Raw genomic sequence first — 22304 nt, forward strand, 5'->3', positions numbered from 1 at the left:
CACACACACACACACACACACACACACACACACACACACACACACACACACACACACACACACACACACACCCCCCAGGAATGTCCGTGGACATTTGGGAAAGGTAGACCGCTCACAGTGGCACAGTGGCTGCCTCAGGGCAGGCTGGATTTCTGTGCTGTGCTCTTTTGTATGGTGTGAGCTGTTCTCTGTGCTCATGTATTACTTTTTCAATAAATATAAATACATTGCGGTAAGAACGTTTTAAAACAGTGAGGTCATATCCTATGGACGGTTCTAGAAATCAAAGGTGGCCCGGTTATCTGCTGGGACTTTGGTAGAGCTGTTTTCTTCTGGGAGGGGGAGATGGCCTTCTTGCTTCAGGGCCATCTGTCCTTGGGCCTGGGCTGTTCACTGCTCTCCCAGGGAAGCTGCTGGCTCCCTGGGCCTGGTAAACTGCCCTACCCAGGGGTCTCCATGAGATTCTTTTAGAAAGGTGAGAAATGGACTCTTTTTCTTTTAAACCCACAGGAGAATCAATTTTGCTTTCACAGAAAGCAACGAAAAGTTCAGTGTGCTTTAGGTAAATAGAACTTTTTCCACACACTGTAGCTCAGCCAAGTTGCTTTCAAGGCCATATTCATGTAGGAATTCACCAGCCTTTGGAAAGTCAAAACCAAGCCATCAATGAGTGCCTTTGTCACCTTGCACCTAAGCAGCTGACGCTGTAACACAGGGTCTTTGAAAGAGCCACATACAGCCAGAGCCAAATCATCATGCATGGAAATATACCAGTTTTAAAAGAAGTGCTATTTTTTTTTTCCCATGAAGTCTACTTAGCCTTTTTCATAATTAAAAAACACACACAACGCTTTATTTTTAAGAGGAGATGAAGTGAGGTGCGGTTGCTTTGGGGGAATTTCAGAACCAAGTTTTGGGGAGGTTAATTGGTCAAAATCTAGATGAAGATTGTATTTCTAATGTGAATGTGGCAGATAAAGTGTGAGAGTGATGTTAGTAGGCAAAAGGATAAGTTAGAGCGTGATATTTCTCTGGCTGTCCTGGAGTTGGAGATGACCTCTGACCTCAGGGCTCAGCTCAGAGAGCTGAATATTAAAGCAGCCCGGGAAACTGAAATTAATTGAAGTTGGTGGTGTCTGAAAGCTATGGTGATCTCTATTCTATATAGTTCCTAGAATTCTAAATTTTAGGAAGAAGTCCAGCTCATATATGAATTAGATGAAAAGCTCAGTAGTAACATCTCAACTATGCCAACACAAAAAGCTGTACTTAAAAAGGAAAAATGTCCCCAAATAGTTTTCTGACAACAGCACATGATGTAAGCCTTGAAGACTCAGTCTTCCCAAATGAAATCATGAAATTGTGTGGGCAAAAGAGTAGTCTGAAACTGGACAGCGTCAGGTTATAAAGGTCATTTTGGATAAAGCAGAACAGACAGTTTAGATTCCAAGGTTGAAATCTTTTCTGGTGTGTATATGAAGCTCACAGGCCAGGGTGTTAATTCTAAATCCCTAGAGTTTGAATTAAGATTAAATAAAGTCTGTCTCCACACACACACACACACACACACACACACACACACTCACACTCACACACACACACGGACACAGACACATAAACACGCTGTCCTTTATCTTTATTTTGGGTAGGGTTAGTGTTGGCTGGGGGGAATCAGGCGTCCTAGCAGAAATTGACATACCATTTCAGACAGGCTGGAAGGTTTTGTGGGAAGAACGCTGGACTAAAACTCAATTCAGGACACGACTCTGCTGCTTGCCTATTCTATGCGGCCTCAGCTAAAGTCATTCTGTCATTCCACAGGTTCTATAGGCCATTTGAGTGCCAGGTCTGTTTACCCTGCTGCATCTTTACATCCCCACACATTTCATTTCAGCTTCTCTAAAGTGTTTTTGCCTCATCTTTAAAATGTAACAACAGTAGGAAAGCAGAGGTCACAAACTGAAGTGCTAAGAGAGACCTGATAGAAACATAAATGAGGGGAGGAGGCCAGGGGTGTACAAGAGGGAGTCGGGGGGACTGTGCAAACTAGAGAGTTCAGGCCACACATTGCAAGGAGGCGGCCGCTACTCAGCTCCAATCAAATTTACCCTGCAGGACTGTGGGTCCAGTTTTGACTGATCTGCCACCTTTTGAAAAGAAACTGAGAATCTAGATGTTTATCAGAAATACCTTGATTTTTAAGTGCTAAGCTGCCAATTCAAAACTGTTTTAAGGTAAAAACAAAGAAAAACTAAAAAAAACGTATGTAGCCAAACATATTTATCTATTGGTTGGAATTGACCTTCTGGCTATCAATTTGTACATTTTAGATTAGATTTTAAGATTATTTGCAGCTTTAATTGTCTACAGTTTTCCTGCTGGGTGGATCCTTGAGCAGGTTGCTTGATCTTTCTGGAGCTCTTTCCTCATCTATGCAATGAGAATATTTATTCCTCCTTTGTCAGTCCCACCGGGTTATTGTGAAACTCCAGTGAGATATTAAAATACCTTGCAAATTACAGGGCTTGAGCAATTGTAAGGAATTATCATAATTTCAAGGGAGAAAACCCAACCCAGAGAAGATAAATACTGAAGTGGTAAAGAAACTTCAGCAGGGCCTACAGTGCCTTACTCGTTTGCATTTCATTAAACATTTGATCATATTGGACAGGCTAGAGAGAGACCTACCCTTCCATCTGGAGTCCTGGGACCAGAGTAGGGTGGAGCCTCACCCATCAGGACTGGCCACACGTCAAAAAATTCCTAGGAATGAGAAAAACAATAATTATGTGTCTTGAAAGTAGATCAGAAAAAGATTTAGAAAAGAAAACTACCTGTGTGAGTCATCTATCACTGAAATCTGGAAGATGGGCAGAGCTCAGTGAAACCAAAGGTTGGAAGGGCTACAAGATTCACTAGAGTTGGAGAATGTCAGTCATGTCTGTGCTTTGAGATATATCAATACCATCAGAACTGGATCTGTCTAGGGACTTCCCTGGTGGTGCAGTGATTAAGAAGCCGCCTGCCAATGCAGGGGACACGGGTTCGATCCCTGGTCTGGGAAGATCCCACATGCCGCGGAGCAACTAAGCCCCTGCACCACGACTACTGAGCCTGCGCTCTAGAGCCCGCGAGCCACAACTATTGAAGCCCATGCGCCTAGAGCCCGTGCTCCACAACAAGAGAAGCCACTGCGATGAGAAGCTCACGCACCGCAGAGAAGAGTAGCCCCCACTCGCTGCAACTAGAGAAAGCCCGTGCACACAGCAACAAAGACCTAACGCAGCCAAAAAATAAATAAAAATTTAAAAACAACAAAAAAAGTACTAGATCTATCTAATCAATAGCCAAGAAATGGGAGTTAGGTTGGAGCACCCTCAGACTCCCTGTGCTGTGGGACATGAGAGGGAAAATGGGGACTCTATGGCTAAGAAATTTACCTTAAGTATTAATACATGCTAAACATGTGAGCAAACATTTAGCTGGAACAATGTTTCTTGCAGTATCATTTATAGCAGTGAAAAATCAGAAAAAAACCTAAGTGTCCAATAGGAGGGGACTTATTAAATCAATTATGGTACGTCTAGTAACAATGATGTCACAGTTGTGTAGGTATTGATTAAAAAGATGTCCATGATACACTGATGAGTAAAAAATGTGAGGTGACAAAAATAGATAAATCATGTGACCCCAGTGTTTATATAGAAAATGCTGTCAAAGAATTCACAACAAAGCATTAACAACTGGTTTTCTCCGGGGGATTGGAATGAGATTATACTTTATTTAGCAATTATTCCCTAATAAAATTTATGGCTTTTGTAACAGGGAAAAAAATTTTTTTCCAGATGAGAAAGGACAAACAATGGTGCCAAATATGGATGGATAGACCCATATCTGGGCTCCAACAGGAAAGGATGACACCTGTAAGACAACTGGCAAAGACAGGGGCAGAGAGAGGAGAGAAAAGGGTTGGCAAAGGCTCTGCGTGGTCACACAGCCCCAGGAGAAGAACCTGGGAAGCCATGCAGGCGCTCCCTTGCTACTCCTCCGCTGATTTTCCTACCGCACACGCAGCTGCACAGCTTGTGTTGGGCCAAATCTGGGCCTGGCAGAGGAGGCCTCTGTCCTCCAGTGCCTCTCTGTTCATTTATCTGCTGGTATTTAGGGACCGTGATCCACTAGCTCTGGGTTATTGTGGGCAGGATGCTTCTTGACCTCTCTCTCTTGTTTGAACATGTTTGTCATGGTGGTTTGTTCTAATATCACCCAGAGGGCAAGCAGAAGGGACTCCACATGAAATTCAGATTTCACATCCTCACCCTTCTGCCCAGTTGGGCTCTTCTCTTGACTACCAACAACAGGAAGCAATTCAATTCTGGGTGAAAATGTGAACTGGGGACTTACCTAAGCTCCACAACATGCTTGCTGTTAGATAGAGAGAGATGGGCAAGGCACAGTTTATGCCCTGGAGGAATCTGCTGTGTCAGGGAGGAGAGAATTAAGCCCTCAAGTAACTTTAGTAAGGTAGATGGGGTAAGAACCAAAACAGTAATAAAAGGAGAACACAAATGTTAGAGGAGACCAGAAGAAAGACATGGGGCTGACACTGTCAAGGTCAAACTCTGAGTGATTCTGAAGATTGTCCCAAGGAGAAGCAGATGCTGTCAACAAAGGGTTGGGAGGAATGTGGGGCATGTTTATGCTTGCCTTCCTCTGTCTCAATCTCTCTCTCTCTTTTATTTCTGAACAGCTTTTTTGAGATATAATTCATATACCATATGATCCACCCAGTTTAAGTGTACAATTCAGTGACCTTTATTGACTTTTTTCATAGTGTCAATACTTCAGGTAAGAGCTTAGCTACCTGGGGTGGGGTGGTGTCGGGGGACGTGGAGAATCATAGGTTCTTAGAGTGATTATAGGCAGCCCAGCCCACTTCTCATTGCTAGATTGTTGCATCTATTGGGGATGACTAAGTCAGGATATTCTTGCTTAAATGTGACTTTCCCTTTTGAGGGGGGAGTTCAAAAGAAACAGAGGGCAGAACACTGCAGCTCAGAGCTGTGTTCAGATCCTTTAAGGTGCAAACTGAACACCTTAAAATGGTGCTCAATTTGCACCTCCAGATTTCTTTTGAATTCAACTACTCAGAAATTCTTTTGATTAAAAAAAAAAAGAACCATTCATTTGTACGAATTCATTTGCTGCTTCCTGAAGGAGTATAAAAGTGCTTATTGCTGGATTTAGCCATATTCGGCAAAATACTTGATTCAAGAATTTACAAAAATCAAATGGACAGTTGCACTAGTACCAGAGGTTCCCTAAAATCAGTATATGGCCCAACTGCACCAGAATCACTTAGGGAGCTATTTTAAAGGCAAAAGTCAGAATAATAAACCCATGGGTATATGGAAATCTGTTATATGCTAAAATGGCATATCAAAATGGTAGCATTTCAAAACAGTGGAGAAAGGGTAGACTGTCCTTTAAATGGGGAATTATGAGGGGGGCACAAAATTTATCCCTACCTTATACCATAACATATTGATAATTTCAAAAGATGAGTGAAAGATGAAAATATATTAATCAAAACACATCAGATTATTTCAGACTATAATATTCAGGTTGAGGAAGTCTTTCTTAAACAAAATTCAAAACGCAGAAGCCATAAAAGAAAATTTAAATCTTCTGTATGATGAAAGATGTCATAAACACAGTTAAAATATAATCCACAGAAAGGGAAAATATGGTTGCAGCCTATGTGACAGAGATATAGTCTATATCATGGATAAAGCACTCCTATATTTTAATAAGAAATAGACAATTCAATTTTAAAGGTGGAAAAATGGGCATATATTGCCCAGAAAAATCTGGGCAATATATGGAAGAAGAAAAGTTAACTCACAAATAAACATATAAATGTATTTACCCTCACTTGGTAATCAGTGAAAAAAACAATTAGAAAAAACCAATAACATTTTTTGCCCATTTAGGTAGGAAAAATAAAAAGATTTATGATATACACAATTGGCAGGAGTTTGGAGAAATGGAATTCTCATGCAGTGCGAGTGAGAGTATAAAATGATTTAGCCTTTAGAGGGAAAATTTTGGGAAAGCAAAATAAAAATTTTTTCTTAGTAATGTACTTCCACAGCTTTGTCCTATAGATAGTCTCTGTCAAGTGTGCAGGAATTTAACTCCAAGGTTGTTCATTATAGCATTGTCTTTAATTGCAAGACTATTTAGAAATGATTTAAATGCCCAGAAATAGGGGAAAGGATAAATTAATTATGGTATAACCATACTATTTAGAAGAATGAGGTAAATGTATGTGGACTAAAGAACAAAGAAAGAGGATTTCTACTCCTATTAATGGTGGCCAGTTTGTTTCAGACCAGTCCTCCAACTGAGAATTGTTATGAAATCTGGACTGTATATGTGTATGTATGCATATGTGTATATAAACATTTGTTTGAAGGAATCATAGAGCTAGCAAGGCAGCAAGGACTTGATGGGCCAAGATCCCACAGAGAAGGGAAGCCCAGAGATGTGAGCCTGATGTCTGATTCAGCTTTTCCTCTTGATCGCCTTGCTGATACCAAAGATGCTGTGGAGCAGCTGGGAAGCTGCACAGGCTTACTGGGCTAGTTAGGATAAAACTGGAATTCAGGGCCTGCCAAGGAGGAGGGACCCTTGAAATCAACCCAGGTTTCAGCTGGCCCTTCTTAACGGTTTATACCCTAGGAGTAAAAGTGGATCAGAAACAGAACATCCCTTGCAAAAACTGAAGACCAGCTTCAAATCAGCTCAATCCCTGATTGGATTCAGATGCTCTGCCTTTATCTCAACCGCTAGCCAGAAGTAACATAAATCGCCTTTGGAGGAACATAACATTGCCCAGAGTTTCAAATCATCTCTAAAATGTTTTATACATGTCTCTAATGTTCAAACAAAAATAAATAGTCATGTACAAGATAAGGATTAACTGAAAATCAAGTGATAAAACAGACTATAGAAAGACAGCCATAGAATATATCTACAGTTATTATAGCTCTCAGACCCAGACTCTAAAATAACTGATTATGTCCAAGAAATCAAATACACAATAGGGAACTTTAGAAGAGCACTGGAAACCCCAAGAAAGATGAAATGGAAATTCTAAAATTGAAAAATACCTGAAATTAAGAACTCAATAGATAGTTTTAACAGCCAATTAGACACAACTGAAGATTCATGGATAGCTCAGAAGAAATATTCAAACTAAAAAACAAAAATATAAAAGGGCGGGAAATACAGAAAGGAGTGTAAGAGACATAAAACATGATGAAAAACTCTAGTATATAATGACAAACTTAGAGGGCTTTTACCACTGCATATCAAGATATTTTATAGAGGTACTATAATTAAGACAGTATGGTATTACAGAAGAATAGATAAATATACCAAGGGAACAAAATAAAGAATCCAGAAACAGACCCAATATATGGACACTTGATTGATGATAGAGGTATGATAGAGAAAGATGGTCTTTTCAGTAGAACAGTGGGGGAGAAGAATGGTCTTTTCAAGTACTGGTAATTGGATATCTGTGTGGGAAAAATGAATATTGACACTACAGTTTAGAAATGTCACGTAGATTGTAGAGCTGTATGTGAAGGTTCAAACAATAAGGCTTTTAGAAGTTAACATAGGTGAATATCTTTATCACATGTGGGCCAGGAAAGATTTCTTAAATAGGGCATAAAAACCAATAACCACAAAGGAAAAGATTGATAAATTGGGCTACATTATAATTTAAAACTTACATTTATCAAAACATAAGATAATGAGAGCACAGTATGAGAGAAGGTATTTGCAATGTTGCATTCAACAGAGGACCCATATCCAGAATTTGTTAAGAACTCCGACAAATAAGTAAGATAAAAACATACAATAGAATGAAAAAAATGGGGAAAAGACTTGAACAGGCACTTCACAAAAGATATCCAAATGGTCAATAAACATAAAGCTTCCTGGTCATTAGGTGACACATGTTAATACCCAAACAGATAACACTACACACCCACCAGAATGGCTAGGTTAGTAAGATGGCAATACCAAGTATTAGTGAGGACACCCCCTACATTGCTGGTGGGAGGGTAAAATGGTACAATAATCTTGAAAATCAGATTGGCAATATCTGTTAAAACTATTACCCAGAGGAGTAATATTAAGGGTAATTCTCTAACAATTGTGAATCACTCTATTGTACACCAGTAACTTATATAATATTGTACATCAATTGTACTTCAATAAAAAAAAAGCTAGGGACTTCCCTGATGGTCCAGTGGTTGACAATCTGCCTTCCAATGCAGGGGACGCAGGTTCGATCCCTGGTCAGGGAACTGAGATCCCCCACGCCACGGGGCAACTAAGCCCGTGTGCCACAGCTACCGAGACCGCGCACCTCAGCTAGAGAGCCTGTGAGTCGCAAACTACCGAGCCCACGTGCTCTGGAGCCCATGCACCACAACTAGAGAGAAGCCCGTGTACCACAAGGAAAGATCCTGCATGCTGCAACTAAGACCCGACGTGGCCATGAATAAATAAATATTAAAAAAAAAAAAAAAAAGCTATTACCCAGAATTTCTACTCCCAGGTAAATACCTAACTGAAATGGGAAATGGGTACAACTGTGTACCAAAAAATATGTACTAGAGTGTTCATAATAGCAATATTCATAAAAGCCCAAACCCGAAAATGCAAATGTCCATCAACAGTAGAATAAATAAATACTTTGCAGATTATTCATATAATGGAATATTCCACAAGAATGAAGATTAATGAACTAATGCTATGAGGAGCAATCAGAATGAATCTTAAAACCCAAATGTTGATCAAAAGAAGCCAGACACAAAAGAGTATGTATTTATATGATTCCATTTATATGAACTTCAAAGACAGGCAAAACTAACATGGCTTTAAAGGTCAGATAGTGGTTACCTTTAGGGAGGAAGGGGTGGGAGTTACTGCAAAGGGGTAAGAAAGGGGCTTCTGAGGGGCCAGTTATGTTCTATTTCTTGATCTTGGTGGTAGTTAAGTGGGATGTTCATTCTGTGGTAATTCATCGAACTATTCTCCTGTAATTAGTGCTCTTTTCTGTGTGTATGTTATGTGTATGTATGTTGTCTTAAAAAAATCCACATGTACTGATAAAAATTATGTTCACAGAACATTATGTAAAAAAGGCAGACTATCGTGTAACCCAGCAATGTTTATTTATTTCATTTTACTTTATTTTTTTTAATTGGGTTATCTTTTTATTGTTGAGCTGTAGGAGGTTTATTTTTTTCCCCTTCACGAGCAAAACATCAAACTTAAAAAAAAACTGAAGTATAGTGGATTTACAATTTTGTGTTAGTTTCAGGTGTGCAGCAAAGTGATTGTTATATATATATATTTTTCCATTATAGGTTATCACAAGATATTGAGTATAGTCCCTGTGCTATACAGTAAATCCTTGTTGCTTATCTATTTTACGTATAGTAATTCGTATCTGTTAATCCCATACTCCTAATTTTTTTTTTAACTTTTTATTTTATATTATAGCCGATTAACAATGTTGTGATAGTTTCAGGTGCACAGCAGAGTGACTCAGTCAGGCTGCCACATAACGTTGAGCAGAGTTCCCTGTGCTATACAGTAGGTCATTGTTGGTTATCCATTTTATTTTATTTTATTTATTTTTTAAAATTTTATTTTGGCTGCACTGGCTCTTCCTTGCGGCACGTGGGCTCTTCGTTGTGGTGCGCGGGCTTCTCTCTGGTTGTGGCACCGAGCGTGCAGGCTCAGTATTTGCAGCGCGTAGGCTTAGTTGCCCCGCTGCTTATGCGATTAGTTCCCAGACCAGGGATTGAAACTGCATCCCTCTACAGCCACCTCTTACACCTCAGCTTCAGCTTCTCCTTCTTGGGCAAAACAGCCTTGGCCTCGACACCTCTCCTGATGGAGGTGATGCCCCTTGCGTCCATGCCCATCTTCAGCACCAAGGCACTGGGGTCTTTCGTGGTCCCAGCAAGGACATTGGCATTCATGCCACTCCGTCCCCCCGACTCCGCCAGCTGAGGCCTGCAGAGGGGCTGCCTCCCACGTGGGGGGCCTGGGGCCCGGCGTGGCCTCTGCTCACGGTAGCCTGGTGCACCCAGGCCCGCAGGCCCCTCACTTTCCCCACGTCTCCGGCAGAGACCTACCTGGTTATCCATTTTTAAAGACAGCAGTGTGTACACGTCTATCTCAAACTATCCCTTCTCCCCACCCTTCCCCCCTTGGTAACCATAAGTTCGTTCTCTAAGTCTGTCCATACTCCTAATTTTAAGAGTTCTTTTTATATTCTACATACTAGACCTTTATCAGACATACGATTTGAAAATATTTTCTCCTATTCTATGGATTGTCTTTTCACTTTCTTCATTAGTGTCCTTTCAAGCACAAATGTTTTAAATTTTGATGGAGCCCAATTTATCTGGTTTTCCTTTGGTTACTAGCGCTTTGGATGTCATATCCAAGAAACTGTTGCCTAATCCAAGGCCACAAAGATTTACATCTATGTTTTCTTCTAAGAGATTTTATAGTTTAAGGTTTGTGCTCCATTTTGAATTAATTTTTGTATATGATGTGAAGTAGGACCCCAAATTCATTCTTTAGCATGTGGATATCCAGTTGTTCCAGCACCATTTGTTAAAAGGACTATTCTTTCCCCTTTGAAAGGTCTTGCCACCCTTGTTGAAAATCAATTGACCATGGTTTTTATATGTGACCAGGGTTTTATTTTGCTAGTATTTTGTTGAAGAGTTTTTGCATCTGTATTCTGTAGGGTTTTTGGTCTGTAGGGTTTTTTCTTGTGATATCTTTGGTATCAGGGTAATACTGGCCTCATAGAATGAGTAGGGAAATGTTCCATCCTCTTTTATTTTTGTAAGAGTTTGTGAAGGATTGGCATTAATTTTTCTTTGAATATTTGGTGGAATTCATCCATGAAAATATGTGGCTGTGGGCTTTTCTTTGTAGGAAGTTTTTTAAAAATTACTAACTCGATCTCTTTATTTGTTATAGGTCTAGTTAGATTTTCTATTTATTCTTTTTTAAATTTAATTTTTATTTTCTATTGGAGTATAGTTGATGTACAATATTGTATTAATTTCAGGTATACAGCTAAGTGATTCCATTATATAGATACGTATATCCATTCTTTTTCAGATTCTTTTCCCATATAGGTTATTACAGAATATTGAGTAGATTTCCCTGTGCTACAGGTCCTTGTTGATTATCTGTTTTATATATAGTAGTGTGTATATGTTAATCCCAAACTCCTAGTTTATCCCTCCTCTCCACATTTCCCCTTTGATAACCATAAGTTTGTTTTTTTGTTGTTTTTTGTTTTTTTTAAATTAATTAATTTATTTATTTATGGCTGTGTTGGGTCTTTGTTTCTGTGCGAGGGCTTTCTCTAGTTGTGGCAAGCGGGGTCCACTCTTCATCGCAGTGCGCGGGCCTCTCACTATCGCGGCCTCTCTTGTTGTGGAGCACAGGCTCCAGATGCGCAGGCTCAGTAATTGTGGCTCACGGGCCCAGTTGCTCCACGGCACGTGGGATCTTCCCAGACCAGGGCTCGAACCCGTGTCCCCTGCATTGGCAGACAGAGTCTCAACCACTGCGCCACCAGGGAAGCCCCACAAGTTTGTTTTTGAAGTCTGTGAGTCTGTTTCTGTTTCATAAATAAGTTCATTTGTGTCATTTTTTTTTAGATTCCACATATAAGTGATATCATATGATATTTGTCTTTGTCTGACTTACTTCACTTAGCATAATAATCTCTAGGTCCACCCATGTTGCTGCAAATGGCATTATTTCATTCTTTTTTATGGCTTAGTAATATTCCATTGTATATATGTACCACATCTTCTTTATCCTTTCTTCTGTCGGTGGACATTTAGGTTGCTTCCATGTCTTGGTTATTGTGAATAGTGCTGCTATGAACATAGGGGTGCATTTATCTTTTGAATTATAGTTTTGTCCGGATATATGCCCAGGAGTGGGATTGCTGGATCATATGGTAATTTTATTTTTAGTTTTCTGAGAAACCTCCATACTCTTCTCCATAGTGGCTGTACCAACTTACTTTCCCACCAATGGTGTAGGAGGGTTCCCTTTTCTTCACACCCTCTCCAGTATCTATTGTTTGTAGACTTTTTGATGATTAGCCCAGCAATTTTTAAACAGTTCTTCAGCAGATTCTAATTCACTGTCACATTTGGGCGCCTCTGGACTAGACCTAAGTTCTTTTCCAACCCCGGATTCTGCAATTCATTTATTCATTCGACCAAATACTTAGAGGGTCTCCACTGGGCTGTGTACCACACGCAGCATGACAAAGCACGCAAAATGAAACCGACAGGGATCTTGGGACTTTGGGAGAGGAAATCACATATCTAGATAACTCTGGAACTCTGCTCCAAGGCAGAAAATGATTAGCTCCAGGAGGCAGAGACAGGTAGAGAAAGAGCAATGGGAGAGTTGGTTTAGGAAAAGCTATAGCTGAAGAACATGACTGGGGGCCAGTTGAGTCTCTGCCACCTTAGCCAACGTGACCCCAGAGCATTCTGAGGGGCCAGATCTAAGCATATGCATCCACTTCAATTGCCTGGATGAGCCTTGGGCTCCATACGCCATAGGAAAGGTTTCTGCCCACCTTTGAGTGCATTTTCTGAGAATTCCTGAAGTTGGCAACTTTCTTCTTTCTGGACTTTCATCCTGCATGGAAACTTCTTTATCACCTACCTTCGCCACCTTATCACACCTTCTTCTCACATACTTATTTTTTTCCAACAGACTAGGGAAGATACAGGTTATTTTTACTCCCCTGTGCCCTAGGATGACTTTTCCTCTTTAAAGGTTGGTAGTCCTCTTCTCAGTGTAAAAGACCTATGAAAATCTTTTCACAACCATCCACATCCTCCCAGACTCTTCCCTGAGCACTGAATTTGTGATAGAAGTCTGGGCTCCACCTCATATATATTTAACCTGTTCTTGGATATGTCTGCTCCTGAAGTCTTCTCACCTTCTGCTTGGTCATGTCCAAGAGCCCCACGGAGTATCTGTCACAGTTGAGGAAGGCTCGGACTGTGTACAGGGCTTTGTGGAACTGCCTCTCAATGTCCGTAAGTTCTTCAAAGACTTTGCTCCCAGACCACAGTAGTATCTGAAGAAATACAAAAGCATAGTCAGTGTTTCTGAGGCACAAAGCAGCAACTCACAATAACCAAGAGATACAATAATTGTCCCCATTTTATAGATGGAGAAACTGAGGTTCAGAGAGGTGAATAACTGGGCAGCTTCTACTGGGTTCAACTCTTCCCATTTCTTTTATCTCCTAGGTTGTTAATAAGAATGATAATAACAAACGTTGGCTGAGCACAAGTGCCCTGCATACATTATCCCATAATTTTCCCCATTTTTCAAATGGGGAGACTGAAGCTCGGAGAGGTTAAGTGATTTGCTTAGATTAGAGCTAGTAAATGGCTTAGCAAGGATTCAAATCAAAGCTGCCTGACTTGAAAGCTTGTTCATGCAATCAGTCTGGGATACAGCTTTTTTCACATCTTTATTGGAGTATAATTGCTTTACAATGGTGTGTTAGTTTCTGCTTTACAACAAAATGAATCAGTTATATATATACATATGTTCCCATATCTCTTCCCTCTTGCATCTCCCTCCCTCCAACCCTCCCTATCCCACCCCTCCAGGAGGTCACAAAGCTCCGAGCTGATCTCCCTGTGCTATGTGGCTGCTTCCCACTAGCTATCTACCTTACGTTTGGTAGTGTATATATGTCGTGCCTCTCTCTTGCTTTGTCACAGCTTGCCCTTCCCCCTTCCCATATCCTCAGGTCCATTCTCTAGTAGGTCTTTGTCTTTTCCGATGATGGACACTTAGGTTGTTTCCATCTCTGGGCTATTGTAAATAGAGCTGCAATGAATATTTTGGTACATGACTCTTTTTGAATTATGGTTTTCTCAGGGTATATGCCCAGTAGTGGGATTGCTGGGTCATATGGTAGTTCTATTTGTAGTTTTTTAAGGAACCTCCATACTGTTCTCCACAGTGGCTGTATCAATTTACATTACCACCAACAGTGCAAGAGGGGTCCCTTTTCTCCACACCCTCTCCAGCACTTATTATTTCTAGATTTTTTGATGATGGCCATTCTGACTGGTGTGAGATGATATCTCATTGTAGTTTTGATTTGCATTTCTCTAATGATTAATGATGTTGAGCATTCTTTCATGTGTTTGTTGGCAGTCTGTATATCTTCTTTGGAGAAATGTCTATTTAGGTCTTCTGCCCATTTTTGGATTGGGTTGTTTGTTTTTTTGTTATTGAGCTGCATAAGCTGCTTGTAAATTTTGGAGATTAATCCTTTGTCAGTTGCTTCATTTGCAAATATTTTCTCCCATTCTGAGGGTTGTCTTTTGGTCTTGTTTATGGTTTCCTTTGCTGTGCAAAAGCTTTGAAGTTTCATTAGGTCCCATTTGTTTATTTTTGTTTTTATTTCCCTTTCTCTAGGAGGTGGGTCAAAAAGGATCTTGCTGTGATTTATGTCATGGAGTGTTCTGCCTATGTTTTCCTCTAAAAGTTTGATAGTTTCTGGCCTTACATTTAGGTCTTTAATCCATTTTGAGCTTATTTTTGTGTATGGTGTTACAGAGTGATCTAATCTCATACTTTTACATGTACCTGGGATACAGCTTTACAAACACCTACTACCTCATGAACCACAGAGGTGCTGAGCAGAGACAGTATGATGGTTCCCAGGACCTTTTATTATCACTGCCCTTCCAGCTGAGCATATCAATGCTTCAGGAAAAGGACACATCCAGTCCATTCCAATGAGCCAACCCCTTTACCTGGCCGCGCCGTGTCTCACAGTTGTGCAAGTAACTCAGGTGGAACACCTTCATGATTATATTTGCAAAATTGAGGTACTTGAGAAGAATCTGAAAATCAAACAGCATGAGGGGAAACAGATGAGAAGGAGAAATTCCTCCTGTGGCCACTTCCACCATCAGCACATAAGTCTGAACATTTTCAAAGCTTCATCTGAGACAGTTTGAACAGATGGATCATGGAAGCTGACTCATAAAATGATGCATTGTAAGAGGGAAAAACTCACAGAATGTAGAATGTCTACGTTAATAAAAATTGCTACTATTTATTGAGTTTGCAGGCCCTGTGATAAGTCACTTATGTATGTTATCTTACTTGGTCGTCACAACTACCTCGAGAGATACTATAGATACTCTGTATAAGAGATACTAAAAAATGATCTCCATTTTACAAATAAGAAAACTGAGGTTCAGAGAAATTTATGCAACATGCCCAAGTCAAACAGATATTAGCAGAACAAGAACAATTTTCCCTACGTTCTTGGCTCCAAAGTCCAACATCTTAATGATTATGCTGCCCTACCTTCCTCACAGAGCATCAGACTACTAACTTCTTTGTGTTACAGATGGGGAAACCGAGGCCAGGCCGAATAGCAAGGTTCAGAGGATTTGTGAGCTGGGAGAATGTGCTAGCATGGCCACCCCAGCAATTTCTAAAGCATTCTTACCTCTTCATCTCTCTTGGTGAAGTGGGGCCCGTCCACTTTATTCACAGCCATGATTATGGCCACCATGTCCTTCCCATTCATTATGGGAGAAGCCAAGATATTCTTGGTCTGATACTCTGTGAGGGTGTCCACAAAGTCACAGAAATGCTCATCCTAAAGGAAGACAGAGACAAGCCTGAGTGGGCAGATGAAGAGCAAAGACAGTAAAACAACACAGAGCCCCAGGTGCCCATGGTAGGGGTAGGGTAAGGGGGGTCCCCATTCTCTTGTTGACAAAAGAATGAAGACATTTCCATCTACTCCGCTTTAGCGGGGGAAGGCAATTAGAGATGATTTCTGCCCTGGAAGCCTCCAAAATCCAGTAGAAGAAAGTCTGAAATACGACCCACTAAGGGCTGTGGAGACAATGTGAGCACAGCACTGTAGGGGCCCAAGGATGGGGGTGGAGGGTTGACTATATCTGTGGAGGAAGGTTTCGAGAAGGCTCTCTTGAGGTGATGGCAGTTTAGCCCAAAATAGAACTTGAGCGCAGAAAAGACCTTAGTGAGTATAATAATCACAGTAGTTAGTAGGTATTGTGTGTGGCGCTTTGCCTGCATCAGCTCACTTTATTCCTCCCAATAACCTGTGAGATGGGACCATTAGTAGTCCATCTTACGGCAGGGGAAACTGAAACTCAAGAAAGTTAACGTTACTTACTACTTGTTTGTGTGTGTGATTCCAGAACCTGCCCTCAGCTCTGCTGCCTTTCAGAGAAGGCTGGATAAGGGCAGACCTGGGTCTAGGTCATTGAAACAAATAGTTTGTTACTTTCAGCTTTTTTCCCAATCCAGTTCTAGCACCACACAGCCAGTCCAGTGGATATCCCCATTTCAAAAATCTTTTTTTTTTTTGGGGGGCTGCATTGGGTCTTCGTTGCTGCACGCAGGCTTTCTCTACTTGTGAGCAGGGGCTACTCTTTGTTGAGGTGTGCGGGCTTCTCATTGCGGTGGCTTGTTGCGGAGCACGGGCTCTAGGTGCACGGGCTTCAGTAGTTGTGGCTCGTGGGCTTAGTAGTTGTAACACGTGGGCTCAGTAGTTGTGGCTCGCGGGCTCTAGAGCGCAGGGTTAGTAGTTGTGGCGCATGGGCTCAGTTGCTCCGCGGCCTGTGGAATCTTCCCAGACCAGGGCTCGAACTCGTGTCCCCTGCATTGGCTGGCAGATTCTTAACCACTGAGCCACCCAGGAAGCCCCCCATTTCACAAATCTTAATGGAAGTCCCACTTTGTGTCAGGCCTTAGGTTAAGCGCTAGGGATACAGAGAAGACTAAGATTCAGGCCAGCACACAGATAAATCAGTACTAGTAACGCAGGACAAAAGTGTTGGCTCAAAGCAGTGGAAATACAGAGGAGCACACACACCCCACACCTCACCCTGAAGGCAAACATGGAGGCCAGTACAGGGCGTTGCAGTCCAGGTGGTCAGAAATGGGAGACAGAACCCGAATTGTCTTAAATCCCAAAGAATCCACCTTTCTGTTTCCTGGTAGCACTGTGAGGTTTCCCAACGGTCAGCATTGCTTGGACACAAGCCAGCCCAGACATGTACAGTTCATGCTATTCTGAGAAGGGAAATGTATTTCATAGAGCCAATTCACAGAGCTTTGCTAGAACCGGGTGTGCGGTATTTTTTCCACAACGTAGACGTTCAGAGTGTGGTGGTCTGCCTCTGTTAATTTCTTCCAGTTGGAGTGGGATTAAATAAACAGGCACTATTGTCAAGGAAGCTGTCTCAAACCAGGTGAAGGGTAAAGGAATTAAGAGAAGCCTGTAGTGCTCTACTTGAATTAGCGTTCAAGGATTAAGCAAAGTCTTTAAAGAGGCATTAGCCACAGAGGTTTTCCACATCGCTCTCTAAGGACACTGATGAATCCCTAAACACAGGCCTGAGTGGGGCACGCTCAGATGCATTTCATGAAGTCAGTTCAGTCTTGGAATATTCACTTCCATCAGGGAGAACAGTACTTGGGCCTTACCCTCAGCTGAGGCAGATACTACTAAATCCACCAGTACCTTCTCTCCCACTGAGTTCTCGGCCCTGGAACTTTCTCACAAATAGTACAGCTGCCACCTGACTGGTGTTTGCATAGTCATTGTCATCCTTATATTTTCCGCATATACAGTGCGCTAAACAACCGTGTCATAAAAGCTCAGCTTATCAGAGACGGAGGGGCCTTAGAAACAATTTAGCTCAAACTGTTTATTTTAAAGCCCAGGAATCAGAAGTCGAGCTAACGAAAGCGCAGAGTTGTTCATTCATTCAGTTAGCATTAACAGAGTGCCTTCTATTGTATGCTAGGCACTGTTCTAGACCCTCAGGTTAGGCAGTGAACAAGAGGGGTGGATGTTCGCTAGTGAAGCTTCCATTCAAATGGGGTGGGCAGACAAAAAGCAAGTAAACAGCTGCTTTGAAGGAGAGAAACTGGATGATGCTATAGACAGTGATGGAAGTGGTGGCAGGTTGAAGCTGCTTTGGTCAGTCATGGTGGGTAGGGACGCTTCTCCAAGAGGTAAGCGGAGAGCTGAAGGCTCCGAGGAGCCAGGCAGGTGAAATGCATTCCAAGCAGAGAGCACAGAGAATGCAAAGGCCAGGAGAGGGCAGTGAGATGGCTGATCTGCAAAACAGGAAGAAGACCAGTGTAGTGAGGGAGATTGGAGGGTAAGGAAGTCAGAGAGATGGGCAGAGGCCTTATCTGACAGGGCCTTGGAGGCCACTGTAAAGAGCTTAGATTTTATTCCAATGTAACGCAAGACTGCTTCTCGTTCCTGGAAACCCCAGCTCCTCTTTTCAAACATTCACAGTGCCAAGCTCTGTCGCATCCCATGATGACATCTATTTATTGGATAATAATGATGTACTTGGCCCAGAGCCAGACAATTCATTAACTCTCACATCTGCCCTGTCACACAGAATTCTCTCCTTCCCTGTTTTTATAGACAATTATTCCCCTGCTGGTAAATGGCACAGCCACTGCATTCATTCATTAATTTATTCATTGATACACTCATTGATTCATTCCTGGATTGATTCATTCATTCACTTATATTTACTGAGCACTGGCTCTGTGAGAGGCATTGGATATGCCAAGATCAGTAAAAAAGATGAGTTATCAATGGATTATCACTGTACAGTGGGGACATCATGTAAAACATGCACTCACAATTCAAACCATAGTGTGAAGGAGGCCCCCACCGGATGGGTGATGTCCTGGCGCCCCAGGAAGGAGGGACTTGTTCTCTGAGTGGCTTCATGAGCCAGTAAGTAAACTGTCAGTAGCTGAAACCTCTCTGAGCCTCAGTTTTCCTTTTGGTAAAATTGGAGTGTTGGACCAGGTCCTCCTCAAGGTTTCTTTCCGGCCTGGCATGCTGGGTTCCAGGTGTCATAGTGAGGGAAGGAGAGCAAGACAACAGATGTAAGATTCTCTGGAAATGGCAGTGTTTTCAGGTTCAGTCTTCAGAAGTGGGATTTGTCAGGGTCTAGAAAAAGCTCATTGTTCTCCTTTACTCTCACACTACTGCCACACTCACAACACTTCTCAAACTAGATGCATAGGTGTTTTTTCCCCACACTGGCCAATTCTCTGACACTGGTTGGGTATCCAACAATTCAGTTCAGTTCTGACACTGTTTACCTGGAGAATCAGAACCTACCAGTGAAAGGGTTCAGTCTCAGAAGACTGCCCCCACTTCAGATACCAAATACAAGTCACAGGTTGCCATCTATACTTCTGCCTGACTGACTATAAATCGAGGTTCCTCCTTGGGTTTGATAACTTGCTAGAACAGCTCGTAGATCTCAGGGAAGTATTCACATTTACAGGTTTATTGTATAATAAGGGTACAGGTGAACAGTCCGATGAAGAGATACATAAGGTGAGATCCAGAAGGGTCCTGTGTGCAGGAGCTTCTGTTCCCCTGGAGTTGGGGTATGCGCCACCCTCCCAGCACATGTATGTGTTCACCAATCCAGAAGCTCTGTGAACCCTGTACTTTTATGGATGTTTATGGCAGTTTCATCACAAGGGCATGATAGATTATTAACTCCATTTCCAGCCCCTCTCCCCTCCTTAAGAGAATGGGGGATGGGCTGAAAGTTCCAAGTATCTAATCATGCCTTTATCTTTCTCATGACCGGCCCCCATCCAGGAGTCCACCAAGAGTCCCCACATTAGAACAAAAGACCACCTAGGAAATTCCAAGGGATTTAGGAGCTCGGTGTCAGGTGGTTCTATCACTCAGGAAATTACAAGGATCAGTTCTGTGCCAGGAACCAGGACAAAGACCAAATAAATATTTCTTTTTATAAATCACAATATCACAGCCCACTGGGACAGGGCCATCATTTATTCATTCACTCAATAAACTGTAATGAGTACCCACTCTGTCCCAGGCACTGGACTAGGTCTGGGGACCAGTGGTAAATAAGACGCACAGGAACAAACAGGCCTTCTGGGCTTTCCTAAGGAGAAAGGGTAAAGAATAAATACACAAATACTGAATGGCAAGTAGGGTTGCCAGATTTAGCAGATAAACACAAGATGACTAATTCAATTTGAATTTCAGGTAAGTAATTTTTTAGTATATCGTAAATATTGCAGAGGGTGTACGGTAGTGTGAGCTTGACACTTTTTGTAGTTTTTTGTTTTTGTTTGTTTTCACTTTTGTAATTTAAGTGCATGACTTAGGCTTTGATTGCTGAGACATCCACCTCAAAGATGGCTACTTGGCTATCTCAAATAAACAGCGCTGCTGTCAGCCACACACGAGATAAAGAGCCAGGCCACCTCCTCCCACTGAGGCTCCTTTGTTTTGAAGATCTTGGTTGATCTCGATAACTGATCATTTGGGACCACTTTTTGTTTTCTAATTTCTCTTACCATGATTTAAATTTCTGCTCTTATGTGTTAAATTAACTAATAAAAAGTGAGCCTGTGGAAGCCTATGCCCCTACCCTCGACCGCCATAGAAACCCTAGGCCTCCCTGGTGGCGCAGTGGTTAAGAGTCCGCCTGCCGATGCAGGGGACACGGGTTCGTGCCCTGGTCCGCGAAGATCCCACATGCCGCGGAGCGGCTGGGCCGGTGAGTCATGGCCGCTGAGCCTGCGCATCTGGAGCCTGTGTTCCGCAACGGAAGAGGCCGCAACAGTGAGAGGCCCGCGTACCGAAAAAAAAAAAAAAAAAAAAAATCTCTAGGCTGGACCCCACTCTACCTGAGACCTCCCTGTGTGGCCCCAGGTGTGCTATGTAATTTCCAGGTCTTGTAAGTAATAAACCTTTATTTTTTCAAAGTTTCCTGATGGTTAGTGCTGAAGGGTATCTTGCATTCATCGTAAGAATCACAAGGCCTAGTCCAACCACAACATTGATTATTGGCAGTTTGAGATGGCACGAACCACATAGTGAAATAGTACTCTTTGCTTATCTAAAATTCAAATTGAACTGGGCGTATTATATTTTATCTGGCAGCCCTAACGACAAGTCTCCCTGAGGAGAGCCCGAGGATAAGTAGGAATGTGCTAGAGCATGGGAGCCACATTCCAACCCTGGGAAACTCCGTTTATGGTTTCACATTTTTAAAATTCAGTGATTATAAGCATGTCCCAGGTTTTGGGGGCCGGGGGTGGAGCTAAAGGCTAAGAGTATCACTTGTTGGTGGTTCAGGGATGACCCAGACCCCAGTATACAACATGTTCCTGCCCCTTCTCCATCCAACTCCTAGTTTCTATCCAAAGGCCCAAATAAAGTACGATATCTCAAGGAAGAACACATGCACGTGTGAAGGACACAGGCTTGCTGACCTGGACTGACTTCATTCCAAGTCTGAGGGCACCCACCAAGGAGGCTGCATGTCCAGAAATCTTCTGGGGAAGCACAGCCATCATGTCCAGAGTGAACTTCAGGGCTGAACAGGAAACAGCAAGCTGTTCCTTAGCGCAGGGCTCAGCAAACTCTTAGGGATATTTTAGAATTAGAGAACCTTCCTAAATCCTCAATCCCTCAACACCAGGGTCCATAGAAGCTTTCGGCTCCTCTGTTCTCTGTTTTCCCCACAAATAGAATCTAAACTGAAAGCTCCAGAAGGGCAGGACTGGATTCTTCTCCAAATCCCACGCAGACCTGGTACAGCATTCATCCCTTAGAGTAAACAGACCCTTAACAGCAACAACAAAATAGTAATAATATTAACAAGGAGGATGAGCTGCCAGTAAAAGCCATTACTATGCGCCAAGAACTTTGCTAGATGAGAAATAATTCCCTCATTTGATCCTACAACAGCACTTAGAGAAACTAGGTATCTCCCTCCGTTTTATAAATTAGGAAGTGAGCCCAAACAGGCTAAACAATTTGCCAAGGCCATGTTCTTAGAAAGTGACTGGGTCTTGATACACACCCAGATCTGACCTCAAAGCTTAACATCTTAACTTTCTGCCATGCAATTTGAAATGACCTGTTGTAAACTGCACTTAGTTTAATGCCCTCGTATTTTAGATAAGGAGGAGGTATAGAACAGCAGAGCAGTGAAGGGTGTGGGCACCAGCCAGAGTGCCTGAATTCAAATCCCTGCTCTGCCACTTTCTATCTCGGTGACTCGGAGAAAAAGTTACTTAACTTTTCT

General features: G+C 42.1%; 1 protein-coding gene across 1 annotated transcript in view; it reads right to left on the bottom strand.

Annotated features, from left to right (window-relative positions):
* PDE6A (phosphodiesterase 6A) overlaps window positions 1-22304 on the bottom strand; it is a 70024-nt gene that overhangs the window by 45877 nt on the left and 1843 nt on the right. Inside the window, exons 2-5 of the mRNA XM_007447511.1 lie at window positions 15650-15802; window positions 14943-15032; window positions 13097-13237; window positions 2689-2763 (exon numbers count right to left, since the gene is read on the bottom strand). Of these exons, the coding sequence (XP_007447573.1) occupies window positions 2689-2763; window positions 13097-13237; window positions 14943-15032; window positions 15650-15802 (459 nt within the window). The remainder of the gene's footprint in view (window positions 1-2688; window positions 2764-13096; window positions 13238-14942; window positions 15033-15649; window positions 15803-22304) is intronic.

The sequence above is a fragment of the Lipotes vexillifer genome, unplaced genomic scaffold, assembly GCF_000442215.2.
Source record: "Lipotes vexillifer unplaced genomic scaffold, Lipotes_vexillifer_v1.1 scaffold1009, whole genome shotgun sequence".
Classification (NCBI taxonomy): Eukaryota; Metazoa; Chordata; class Mammalia; order Artiodactyla; family Lipotidae; genus Lipotes; species Lipotes vexillifer.